Source organism: Hydra vulgaris, chromosome 04, assembly GCF_038396675.1.
Source record: "Hydra vulgaris chromosome 04, alternate assembly HydraT2T_AEP".
Lineage (NCBI taxonomy): Eukaryota > Metazoa > Cnidaria > Hydrozoa > Anthoathecata > Hydridae > Hydra > Hydra vulgaris.
Window position 1 is genome coordinate 25,193,605 of NC_088923.1, and position 14,753 is coordinate 25,208,357.

The 14,753-nt window shown below is 27.5% G+C and overlaps 1 protein-coding gene across 1 annotated transcript in view; it reads left to right on the forward strand.

Annotated features, from left to right (window-relative positions):
* The first annotated feature begins 27 nt into the window (after nt 1-27).
* LOC100215219 (33 kDa inner dynein arm light chain, axonemal) overlaps nt 28-14,753 on the forward strand; it is a 29,086-nt gene continuing 14,360 nt past the window's right edge. Inside the window, exons 1-3 of the mRNA XM_065795882.1 lie at nt 28-204; nt 3,772-3,923; nt 12,279-12,360. Of these exons, the coding sequence (XP_065651954.1) occupies nt 124-204; nt 3,772-3,923; nt 12,279-12,360 (315 nt within the window). The 5' untranslated portion in view covers nt 28-123. The remainder of the gene's footprint in view (nt 205-3,771; nt 3,924-12,278; nt 12,361-14,753) is intronic.

The following is a 14,753-nucleotide window of genomic DNA, read 5'->3' on the forward strand; positions in this document are numbered from 1 at the left end:
CGGTTGCTATAGACATTTTTGTACACAATATGATACGGCACTGTCTCTTAAACAACTTTACCTTAATTGCTCATAAATATGTTTTATTTTATTTTTAGTTATTAGTACTTTTTTATAGTTAATATGATAAATCCCAATGCTTCTCTTGTTAAATACAATAACCCATTGTTGGTTAGCAAAAATACCGAAAAGAAATCTCATAGGGTGATTTTTTTTGTTCATTTTTTTTGTTCATGTTTCCACTGCCTGATATACTTTGTGTCAATAAGAATGTTACAAAAAAGAATACAGATCATTGCATATACTATATGTAATGACCTGTATTTTCTTTTGTCACTATATGATATAGTGATTCACTTATAAAATACAATACAGGTCTTAGATTAATCCATATGTTACACACTAATTTTAGTGATGAAAGCTTGGAGGGTTTATAAAGTGCTTTGCTAAATATCTTTTTATTTTAATTGTCATTTTTTGATTTTTAAATCTATTTTAATAAATATATTTTAATGGTACTGGATATAAATTTTATAATACAATTATTTTTATAAATAATTATAAATAATTATTTTTATAACAACACACACACACATACTCACACACGCACACACACACACATACACAATCAATCAATCAATCAATCAATCAATCAATATATTCTGAATTACATGATTTTACAATTAAAGGATGTTTACAAATAGTATAATTACTAATGATGTGTAAACACCTAATAATAATGAATATAATAATAAAGAACATAAGAATAAAATAATAACAACTCTAAAAATCATAAGGCTAACAATAATAATAACATTAATAATAACTATAATAATAAAAATGGTATTAATAACAATAAGAATAATGGTATTAATAAAAATAATGATATTAATAAAAATAAAGGTAATAATAATATCAACAATGGTATATTTAAATATGTCTATACTTATCTACATACGCACATACATAAATATACATACACATTCACACACATATTAACACACAGCACACATACGTACACATATACACACACTTGCACACATACATATACCCACACACACATACATATACCCACACAGGCATACGCACATACACATTCAATCATTGTACAAGGACGACAAAAAAGCTGTACATAAATGTAAAAATTAAAAAAAAAAAAAAAAAAAGATAAAATAAATAAAATATACAAGAGAGTATTTTTAATAAGACTATTAACAGTGACATATTGCTTTTATTGATGTTATTATTCTAGTAGCTATCCAAATAGTGTTTTTTTAATTTATTGAGAAAATTATATCGAGAAATTGAGTTTTCAGTTTTAAAAGAATGAGGGAGGTTGTTCCAAGCATTGGTGCGCTGATGTTTAATTGATTCGCTGCCGAATTTTATTGTCCTAGTATGTTCTACAAAAGTATTGTTGCATGAAGAGGATCTTAGATACACACACACACACACACACACACACGCACACACACACACACAGTGGTAAAATAATAAATAAATTAAAGTAGATCATAAAGTAGATTGGACAAAAATTTAAAGAACCATAGTTTTAAAATTTTAGTAGCATTTTTTGGGTTATATTTTAGCAGTAGTTAATTTACAAATATAATATGAATATGATATTTACAATTAAAAGCAATATTTAACGATTGCACTCTTGAAAACCTAAAATTTAAAACTTTCACTTATTTTAGTTATATCAAAGTCCTGAAATTTTTTTCATAGAAATCTTTTTATAGAAAAGTTGAGAAATTTTTTTTGCACTGCACTTGCATGTAAAACAGAAGAACTGCTTTTGTCTCTTTAGTTTAACAATTTGTTTATATTTTTTAAGAATTTTTTATTTCTTTTTTGTGTAAATCATTTTACACAAAAAAGTTATGTGCAGTTATTAGGGATATGTTACTAATAAAATTGATTAAAAAAAGTAAACCCTCTGCCAAAAAAAAAAGACTAATAAAGGATCAATAACAGAGCCATAAAGTACTCCACTAAATATCTCTTTTCATGAGGTAACAATTTCACCTTTTATAAATCCATGTTGCTTTTTTAACATTAGCTTTTAATTCTTAAAGTGTTCTTGTAGACAATCTCTAATAGCAACTTCCATTATTTTACAAAGTATAGTAGATGTTCATGAAAAAGGTTTGCAGTTTAAAGCTTAGCTTTTATAGTCTTTATTGAATAATGGTGTTATATTTGCAGTTTTCCGTTATATCGGTTACTCACTTTTATTAAATAACTCTTTCATTATTATAGTCAAAGTTAACCTAAATATTCAAGGCTAACTAGCCATAGTAAAACTAAATATTCATAGCTAACTAAACTTAGTAAAACTAAATATTTAAGGCTTAACTAAATATTTCAAAGGATTGCACTTGAATCTTGTTCAGGAATTCTCATGAACTTGAATCAAATTGAAAAAGATTGAAAAAACTAAATCCAATGTGTTGTTAGAGATGTTTTCTGTTTGTTGAAAAGTTGAAATTCAAATATGTTTACATATAATATATACTATGACCTCAACAAATTGATTTTCAGTCGATTTATCTCAGCGTAAAATATTGTTTTCATATCCATTTAACCACTTTAAACTTGGAAAGTTAAAACTTCCAGAATTAAAAGTTGAACTATTGTTTTGAGCAATGTTGTTTGCTTCCAGAAATATTTAATTTATTTCAATAATATCAATTAGATCATGTAAATACAACAAAAGTATTGTTTCAATTTTGTTTCTAATTATTGTAATCCAGATTGATCTTGCAAGTTAAAAATTTCACTTTCCTTATTTAACATATAATCCACTTCTTTTCTAATTCTATTTTATAAAGTGAATCTTTCTAAATTTATTATTGACGAAGTTGTAAACCAAGTTTCTATTATTACTATCATTTAAAAGTTTTTAAAAGTTTACATTCTTCAAATTTATTCATCAAGAAACTAGTATTTGTGTGTAATATGCTAAAAAATGACAAATTTGTTACTTAAATTGATTTTGAGTTGTTTTGAATTTGACAGTACCCTTTCCATGGAATGCATATTGAAAGGTAGCATTGACTTATTTTTTTAAAATTATTTTCCATACTTTTAGCATCAGTGAGGTCAAGAGAAATGAAAACACTTTTATAATTTGCTTTTCAAGGAATTGGACTTCTTTCTGGTGTTTCATTCTAAATGAATAATACTGGTTCAGGCTTTTAAGCATTTTTTTAATTCAATCTTCTTTGAAAAGCAAAAACTGACTTGTGCTGTTATTTCTCCAAAAAGTTTTCTATTTTCTAATTTATCCTCCTCTTGTTGTTCTTGCAAAAAATCAATTTGATACAATTTATATATTTTTATCTCTATTTTTTTGCTCTATTTACATTAATTGCGCTATTTACTACCACTAATTATTTAACAGAAGCTATCATCTTGAACTTGAAGTTATCAGTCTACAACACTTGATGCAACTGGGACTGATTATTGTTGAGATTTTTTGGTTTATAAAACCCTTATACATTTTTCTTAAGTTTTTATCTTGTCTTCAAAGTTAGTCTCAATTATCTTGTCTTCAAACTTCTTACTTACTATGTCTTCAAAATTAGTCTTAAGCTTCTTTAAGCCAACGACATCTTGTACAATTATTTTTAAACTATTAATATCTATCTTTCATTGCGTAAAAGTTTTAAATAAAGTATAAAATGTGACTTTTTGTACTAAATCTTAAATGACTTTAAATAATATAAATGGCTATTAAAATCATAACAATAAATTTTGTTTATTTAGTCACGAGCTTTGAAGTCTTCACCACAACAGCAATCTGAAGAAAATTCTCCTTTGATTCCCTCTCCTCCTAAAACTTCAAAACTTCCAACATTATCTGGTGATTTAAATAAAAGTCAAACTGAAGAAATTTTAAATGGCATTCTACCTCCAAGGTTACTTACATTTTATTTTATTTCTTTTTAATTTTGTCTTAAAAATGTTTATTTTGTTACGAGTTAACTGTTAATCTTGCTTAATTTCAATTGTCTTTTCCAAATTTTGTACTTTATTTACAAGTATTTTTCTTTACTAAATCATTTTTTATGGTTTAGTGGATGTTAAATACACAAAAATATAATAACGAATTAAGAATTACTATTTTTAATTTACTAGTTTGTATTGACAATAGTTTTGACACAAGTACAATCATTATTGATGCCTGATTAGAAAATACTTTCTGTAAATTAATGCATTTGAATTTATATTTTGTATTTGAAATCATCCAGACCATAACACCCTTATGTCTCAGAATTTGTTCATTTTTATCTCACTTGCGGTCCATATCAAAAAATTAATAACTGCAAAAATTTTAGTTAAAAATACACATGGGTTCCAAGTGACTTCAAAGCAACTTTGACATCTTCAACATAGTATCTTCATAATGACTAGAAAAATTTTCCTAAAATTTGGTACCCCAATTGATTTTTTTGCACTGCACTTGCATGTAAAACCGAAGAACTGCTTTTGTCTCTTTAGTTTAACAATTTGTTTATTTTTTTTAAGAATTTTCTATTTCTCTTTTGTGTAAATCATTTTAAATATATGTAAAAAACTATATAATTTTATTCTCAATTTTGATCTCAGAATTTAAAAATTAATTTTTTTCATAGTCCCATCTTAAAATTTTAAAATTATGTGCAGTTATTAGGGATATGTTACTAATAAAATTGATTTTATTAGTAACAGAAAAGTAAACCCTCTGCTAAAAAAAAAATAACATTTTAATTTTTTTAAGGCCACATGAATTGGTCAAAATTTGTGTTTAAAAATGTCTTTTTAGAAAAATTTAAATTTTGTAATAAAAGCATTTGAAATATTTTTTAAAACATTTATCTGAATAATACATCAAAATAGTGTTATTTATGGACTAATTTAGGACATTTATAGTCATGAGCCAAGAGAGAGCCAAGGGACCTCTGACTAACTCTGCCCCCCCCCCCTATCTTACTGGATTTTTTTTTTCCCCACATAAAATGAATTAATAATGAACAATTATTAAAATTCAATTTAAAAACACAATTTTTTTTTTAGTTTAAGTTTGAGAAACAATTTTTTTTCATTATTTCAATTCAAATTGGTGAATGCTTACCTCTTATTATGTCAAAAACAAACAAAAGTTTTGTTTTGTTCTTTTTAAAGGTTGTACTTGTTTGTATTTTCTTAAAGAATGATTGTGAAAAATGTGACACTGGAAAAAGTCTTGCAAAACATTCATTGCCACAAAACTGGATTTTCTAGAAAACAAGGTTTTCTTCAATTCAAAGTTCTCCCTTATGAAAAGCAAGAAGAAATTATATGGCAAGCAAATTTAAAAGAAAAATATTGTTCAATAAGAATTATATGTTGTTATCATGAACAATTCTATGGAAAATATTTTGAGAGAAAAATTACAAAGTGTTGCAATCCTTTTGAAACACACAAGGAAAGTAAAAAAATTCCTATAAAAGGTAATCTAACAATAATTAAACAGAATTGATATGGAAATTAAAAGAAAAACAGTTTATTATTTATAAAAAGTTTTCAGTTATTTTAAAACTTATAACAAAATTTGTTTCTAATATCATGGTCATAGTATTTAACAAGTAAGGAAATGCGGGCCGTTGTCTATGAATTTCGTAAAATAATTTGAACTTTATAAGGTGACCAGACTGAGAGTGCATTAAATATTTTTTTAACTGATATTTTATGGCGCAGACTTTGATATTTTGAGTGAATTCATTGCTGTTTTAGCTGCTATTGAGTTGCTGTTTGTTGGAAGCAGACCTCAATTTTAGTTCAAATTTTAGGTTACTTTATTTAATTTATCTTAACCAAAGTGAAGAAAGTATTTTTATGTGTTTGTTTTGCTAGAAACGATGTATATCGCAAGGTAACTGGTCGTCTCAACGCCAAACAAAAGGAAAAGATTACTGATAAACAATTTAAGAAAGAATAAAAGAAAGTAAAAATTCTTCTTTAACCTATTAGGTTTTAAAATTATTTAATTCAGAATGCAGTAAAGCTTACTTCAGATAAATGCTATCCTGCTATAAACTGAATTTAAAATCAAGTATAAATATTTCAATTATTTTAGAAGTCATTACAGCTTAGTTCCTAGTAAAAATGTAACTAATTTATTTGATAGAAATGCTGAAATTTTTACCGCAGAATTTACAAAATACTTCCTGAAACATGTTTTTTTTAAAACCTTAGCCAAAGTTGTACTTTTCTTTAAAGTTTTGAAGTAGCAAATCTTGTCTTTGTTTATCTGACTGGTACCTTTTTTCTCAATGATATTATGAAGTTGTACAGGGTGGGCCAAAGAAGACCTACTAATGTTAAACATGGATAACTTTTGCAATAATCATTTATTTTGGTAATTTTTTTTATACATTAAATATATTTTCAAGAAATCATGTGTGAAATATGACATCAGACAAATGTCCACCATTTTTCGCGATACAATAGATTGGCTCTTTTTAATGCATTTTACACCACATAATATTTCTGGTTGAAAGCTCAGTATTTCGTCTCGAATATTTTGCTTCAGCTGTCTAATAGTCTCTGGTTTATTAACATACACTTTGTCTTTTAAATATCCCCATAAAAATTAGTCGGGCGCAGTCAAATCTGGCAAACGAGATGGCCAAGGGAAATCTGATTTTTTTGAAATCAGACATTCGCCAAAAATTTCACGCAGCAGGTCCATAGTTTGTCTAGCAGTATACAGAGTTACTCCATCTTGTTGAAACCACAAATTAGGATTCTGCTCCGCCATTGGCCGCAAAAAGTTTTCAATCATTGTTCTGTAAGAAGCTCCTGAAATCGATTTCGGCGTTCCATCCTCATTTTCAAAGAAATATGGGCTGATAACTCTAGTGGCCATAATACCGCACCAAACAGTATATTTAGATGGGTGCAATTGATACTGGTGTGTTGCCCTTTGGTTTTCAGAGCCCCAAAATCTACAGTTTTGTTTGTTGACATAACCATTTAAATGGAAATGCGCTTCATCCGACATCAAAACATTATTTAAAAAATCAATTTGTGTGGCTAATTGTGTAAAACGAATAGCGTATTGTAGTCGTTGTTGGTGATCTTGCGGTAGTAGTGTTTGCACAATTTGAATTTTGTATGAGTACATCTTAAGATCCAACTTTAAAATTCTATGCAATGTCATTCTGGAAATGCTTAATTGGCTGGAACAACAGCGAGTTGAGACAGATGGATCATCTGCAACACTCTGCCCTACCTCGTCCACTGAACTCAGTTCTTCAAAATGACCAACCAAACTCCTAATCATGAAGGCTGTGGGAGCTGTTCTAGAATTAAAATGTTGTCAATATTTATGCTGCGTCAAAACAATTGATAGTTGACAATTGATCGTTGAATAGAAAAACTCTATAATTCTAACTCGCTTTTTTGTACTGTATGGTTCCATAATAAATCTCCTAGAATTCAATTATAACCTAAGAAAAGAGAAAAATAAAAATGTCAAAAAATAAAAAAGTTATTTCGGTTTTACATTAGTAGGTTTTCTTTTCCACCATTTATCTCACTACATTACATTATATATATATATATATATATATATATATATATATATATATATATATATATATATATATATATATATATATATATATATATATATATATATATATATTTAGTTTTGAACAAATCTAATAACATTATCTTGTAAATAATACAAACAATTTTTACTTGCTTTTAGCTTCTTCTTTTTTGGGCATGACTCAGTGATATATTACTATCTTAAAATACTATGTATTACCTGTGTAGCTAAATACATTACATTTCCAGCTACTACAAATATTTTTTTAGTATTTTTATTGTGTCATCATCGAAGCCAAAGTCATTAAAAAATGGGTTATCCTTATAAACGCTAAGTGATTGTTAGTGTCAAAAATAATTTTCAAATAAGTTTTTCCATAATGATAAAAAAATTTTTAATACAGCAAAAACTTATTACTTAGGCAGCAGGTTTAACACTTCTTAATAAATAAGTTGTCAACTTTATATGGTCAAAAATGAGTTTAGGTAAAATAAAAAAACTACATTCTCTGTCTTCATAGAATATATAAGCAATATGATTAAACTGCATAAACATACCATCCTTCTACATATATCTTTTTTATCTGTATGTTTTAAGTTGGATAAATCATATTTGAATAAGACAGTAACAAGTTGTTTTATTTTAATGTGGTGGATCAGGTATAAATAAATCATTTAAAATGCCTTTTCAACAACTTGCAATTGGCTGAAACTTCATCACAAGTTACAAGCAACAACTTTTAAGGAGTTTAGTTGCCCAATTCTGATTGCTTTCTAAAGTAAAAGAAACGTTTGTCATGCAGTGACACCAACTGTGATAAAATCAGCTAGATTAGTTAAGTATATAATCATACACTGCAGCAGACTTTGAAACTAGAGAATATTTATGGGATACCTTATTTAGTTAAAGATAACCTTAGATTTTTTGTTGTTTCTCTTGAAAAAGAGAGGTTTTTTTCTGCATTCAACGTAATAAATACTAAATCATTGTTTAAACTTATAGTCAAGATTTGAAATAAAATTCTGTAACTTAATTTAATACATTGCTTTTTTTTTAATTAAATCCTTTTTGATTATGTACTTTAGTGATGCAATATTTTAATAGCAGACTTTTTTGCATCATCTTTTTTGCATCAAGTATAAATTTTTTTATTTGCTTTCATATACAGCAATACAGCAATAAGAACAAAAAATTATATTCAAGCTTTTGAATTTTAGTTTAAGTAGCTTTGGTATACTAGCTTTTTTTTAAATTATATATACAAATTAAGATCTTTATTTATTGTTTTGAAATAAATTTTATTTACTGAATAAGTTTTTTACTTAATAATAAAAATAGAAAAACATTTTTGAACAAGGTCTATTGTTGGCACTCTAACAAAAAGATAGAAGTTTTACCTAAGGATAAGGTATGTGATATACTTTTAGTAAGGTATAATTTTCTACCTTTTAAGGTAAAAAGTTATGCCTTCAAATATTTAATTTTCCTCCTGCTATGGTAGAAAGTTATACATTTAAGTAAGAATAGTGTATAGCAAGTCATTTTTTTCAATTACTTGATATAATGCATAATGACCTGTTACTTGAAATAAAAAATTCAAAGACTGACTCTTATTGCCATAAGGTGCAAATGATAACACTCGCACCAAAATTATGGACATGTACAAAGATATCAAGTTTCTGAGTATCTTGTTTGAACTACAAGAAAAGTTATCATTGCCCAAAAAAAACTGGAAACCCACTTTCACCAGAAACAGTTATTTTAGTGATTAACTTTTGTCAAAGTTATGAATTTTCAAGAATGATGCCAGGAAAAAAAGATTTTGTAAGTGTTAGGAAAAACCAACATGTTCAATAAAGATTATTGCTACTCAATCTTAATGAATTACATGTTGCATTTAAAAAAGACTACCCTAATGTCAAAGTCAGTTTATCAAAATTTTGTACTCTTAAACCTAAATGGTGCATTACAACTAATTCTTCAGGTACACATAATGTATGTGTATGCATACATCACCAAAATACAAAATTTTCATTGATGCCAATTGGTGGAATATAAGTTGTAAAGATTTCATGGCATTGATTGTTTGCTCTCTTGAAAATGCAGAATGTATGTTGCATCGATGTAACCAATGCCCTGGTATTGAAGCATTAAAAAGTTTTTAGTGCAGGAGTTTATGGACCATAAGCTGGAAGAAGATGTAGCATTCAAGCAATCGCAGAGTACCGATCGTACAACACTATTACAATCATTGCCACTAGATGAATTTAATAATTTATTATGTGACAGTATTGACAATCTTACCACTCATTCATATATTGCAAAAACAAAGTAGGTACTTAAAAAAGTGTAAAGAAAATCTTAACCAAAACGAATGCCGAATTTTAGGAGACTTTGGTGAAAATTATCAATATGTTGTTCAGGATGAGGTTCAAAGTTATCACTGGAGCAAAAGTCAATGTTCACTTTTTACAATTGTACTTTATATTATAGAGAAAAAGGTTCTCAAACATAAATCTTTTTGTTACCTTTCAGAAGATGTTGATCATGACACAGGATTTATTTACAAAACTCAGGAAGATATAACTAGATATATCAAAGAAAATCTACCTGGTGTATCAAGTGTAAAATACTTTTCCGATGGTTGTCCAGCACAATTTAAAAATTTTAAAAACTTTATCAATCTTTGTCATCACAGTAAAGATTTTAATTTAAATGCTGAATGGGTACTTTTTGCTAGCAGTCATGGTAAATCCACCTGTGATGTAGTAAATGACCGAGACTGGTATATGACCTGAGCTAAAGCTGGGTTTATGGCTGGGGCTATATAAATATTGGTGCACATTGTTATGATATGTGCACATTGTTATGATATATAAAAACAAGTCAATATGCATCAATGTTTATGCAGTATCATCCGTTTAACCGACCTTGGCCACAGTCAAATACCAGCCCCGGTCGTTTTTTACTGTGATGGTATTGGTGGGATTGTTAAAAGTGTAGTATGTCAAGAAAGTCTAAAACAAATAACAACTGGGCAGATTTTAGATGTTACTTTAATGTACTCCTTTTGTAAAGCCAAGATAAATGGAATTTGTTTTAAATTATTTTCTGAAGATGAAATCAACCAAACAGGAGCACAATTAGAAAAAAGATATTTAGGTGGAAGAACAGTTCCAGGCACAAGGATGTATCATTTTATTCCAATTGCTTCAAACACTTCAAGTTATAAAAAAATAAGTATTGATGTATGTATTAAAATATTTGATGCAGTATAATCCATCATAAAAACTGCATGTTTTTATGATGGATTATACTGCATGTTTTTATGATGGATTATACTGCATGTTTTTATGATGGATTATACTGCATGTTTTTATGATGGATTATACTGCATGTTTTTATGATGGATTATACTGCATGTTTTTATGATGGATTATACTGCATGTTTTTATGATGGACTATACTGCATGTTTTTATGATGGATTATACTGCATGTTTTTATGATGGATTTTGGTGGATAGGGATTGCTAAACATGTAAGTGAGCTTGATATAAAAGTCAGGTTCATGCATCAGATGGACCAGGTAAAAACTTATTTTGGCCAATGAAAAATGACGAGTGTTGGGTGCTTAATTCTGAAGTTATATGCCTAATTTCTACACCCACAACAATATCAGGTCGTATGTACAACATGTCTGATTTAGATTTAGAGAATATAGACAGTTAAAAAAAAAAATTAAATACATTTAAAATAATTTTGATGTAATTTTATTTACCTATTTTGTTTTTAGAATTTGTCTTTCTTTTTTTCAAATCCTTGGATGAAAAGCTGAAAAGGAGGGGGGTTTAAATAAATCCCACTTTCCACCTTATTATGCCAATGACTATATTAGTCTTAAATTACTAAATAATACCATAAAGATATTGATTGTTAAAATGTTTTAAAAAACATTTCAATTGCTTTCATTACAAAATTTAAATTTTTCCAAAAAGGACAATTTTTAAATGCAAATTTTGATCAAGTATTAGAGAGACAATTGATGAATCTAACTTTTTTTAGTAGACCTAAGATAAAATATTGATATATAATTAAACTTTTTACTCTGGATTTTGGGCCACAGTATTCATTCTACCTCTAAAAATTATTAATTTACAAGTCAATAATTTTGAACAAAATTGGAAAAAACAAGGCATTTCCTGAGACAATCAAGTCTTGAATATTTTTGGATTCTTCAAGTAAAAATCAATTGGGGTAACAAATTTTATGAAATTTCCCCAAGCCATTATGAAGATACTATGTTAAAGATGTCAAAGTTGCTTTGTTGTTGCTTCAGATAATCACTAAAATGATGAGTCAGCATTATTTCAACTGACATTATATCTGGAACTCATGTGTATTTTTAACTAAAGTTTTCGTATTATTTTTTTAATATGAACTGCAAGTGAGGTAAGCATGAACAAATTCTGAAATTTTAAGGGTGTCCAAAATGTTTTTTTTGAGATGATTTCATATTGAATTACCCTAAAGTCAGATTGAGTTACTTCTTTAAACACTCATAGATCAATTGTAAATTTTATTTAAGATGAAAATTAATTGTAGATCCTAAATATAGTTCTGTTAATTAATGCAAAAGAATATTGCAAAATTTGTTACTTGTTTTTGCATTACTTATAAATATGTATAACTATTTTAGAGAAAGATCTGAAGGTGGTCAACTTTGGATTCAAGAAGTATCAAGTACACCTGCAACACGTATGGATGTTGTTAATCTGCAGGTATAGTTTTATTTTAGTATTCAATTATTATACTATTCAGGTATTATACTATTACATTGTATAAAGAATGTATTATATTATGATATTGCATTAGTAAATTAGACAAGGGCTAATATTTAATTGGGGCTGTGGATGTGTATATATTGAAAAGTCCTATAAATATTTTATGTTATTTGTTATACTTAATGTGTATATATATACATATATAAGTATGTAATATATAAATATTTGAACGTAGCATTAGATACACATTGATGATGTCATATTGAAATTGGAAACTGCGGAAGCTTCAATACATACATCAACTGACCAGGGTTGGGGTCAATTACATTTGGTTGACCAAAAACAAATTCAGATACATTAATTTTAGATTTCCAAATACAAATTCAAGTACAAATATATTTAATCGGCATTTTCCAAATACAAATACAAATATTTGTACTTTAGATTAAGAAAAAATGTAGAGGTTTTTTCAAGACAAGACTCATAAAATAGTCTACTAAATAGAAGAATGAAAACAAGTCTTCTAACAAGTATCTCTTAAAACAAGTTTTTATTTTATTTTCGTAAAAATTTTTAAAAAATGAAAAAAAAAAAACAAATCTTGTTGTATTACAAGTATTAAAAAATTTTTTGATCAAATACAATACGGAAGTGCATTTAACCAGAAAGTTCACGGCTCCTTCCTTACCATGACGCGAAAATATGTCCAAAGCTCGTTTCGAACCTGGATCTCCTGCTTATAAAGCAAGCGCTCTGACCACTGCGCCACGGCCGCACAAGGAAGAAAAGTATGTACAAAATTTAACATTTATAAAATGGAGAATTAGTTCTTAGTTCCTTCAAAACTATTAAAATGTCTTTCTGCAATTTTTTCTCTATTATTATTGAACCAATTAAATCTTTACCTATTTCACGACAGTTATAAACGTATACTAATATTTTTATAAACGTTTGCATATTTTTATAATCATGTTTATTAGCTCACAAATTAGGTGGAATTTTTTTCTAAAGATTTCAGGTAAATATTTTAACAATTATATTTATTTGTTTAACTTTTGAGCAACTTTTTTTTTAACTATATTGTCAACACTTTTATTTAACTTTATTGCCAAGAAATAAGTTGTTTTTCAAATTCAGTCTTAATATATTTTTGTAAAACGACATTCTTGTTAGGTGATTGTCTAAGTATCAATTTGCGTACTTCTTTAATGACTGGCCCATAATGAAATTCATTTAGTTCAATTTTAGGTACATTTTCATGATTGTAGCCCAGTAAATCTTCCTCAATTTTCTCATTCTCAGATGAATCACTGTAGGAAAATTCATTTGAAAATTTGCATAAAATTCTCTCTTTTTATAAACAAAATCAATTACAGTAAGTTGTATGCCATGGGCAAAACATAATTGTTGAATAGCAGCCAGCAGCCTTCCAACTTTTTTTATAACACTAGCTCCATGGATCATTATTGCCACAATGTGGCTGTGTAGATCAAGACTATGTCTTTAAATTTTTATTCTAATAGTTCAATGATTTTTTCTGCTGGCATTGAAACTGTCATTTGCACTAAACCTAAATTCCACAAGTGAGAATTTTGTCCCTAAACAGTTAATATTCATGTAGTGACGATTTCGATTTGTCAAAAGAGAAAGAGAATCTCTCTTCTATCCCAAACTCCGTTTTCTTGCGTGCTTTTTTTTCAATTTAATGAACTAAACCTAATCTTCATTTTTTGCTGTACTCATCTACATGATAATGATTATGTTGTACTCAGCTGTATGATTTACTGATGTTAGTAGATTTCTGAACCCCATAGCATTTAGAGCGGCACATAAATCTGTTGAGAAAATATCACATTAGATGAAAGTCCATCAGACGCCGTTAGGCGAGCAAATGTAGCATGAAGTATTTTCTTTTTCTTTTCATAAATTGAAAGTATTCTATTAGTGTTTTAGATTTCTTTTTTGGTGGTTTATTTGATGTGCTTTTTTTTAATATTAGGCTGGGTTGGACTCTCAACCTTCACATTATGCACTGATAACATGTCTATATGAAGTCTTTTTGTTGAACCACCACTGTTTTTTGAAATCTTTTTGCAGTTTGACAATTTACACATCACTGTCTGGCCTTTCTCATCTTGAAGAAAATATTGCCAAAGTGCTGAGTTACTTTTAGTTATAAAATCCACATACGTCATGCTTATTCAATTTTTAATTTTGAAAGTTTACTTTATAAGAAACACGATTGTTTTTCAGTTTGAAAATGTTTATTTTGCAGAATTACAGAACATAATAACTAACAATAGTAACTGAGCTATTGAAATATTAATACCCCAATTATTTAAAAAGTGTTTATGTAAATATACAAACAACATAAATTCATATTATATAAT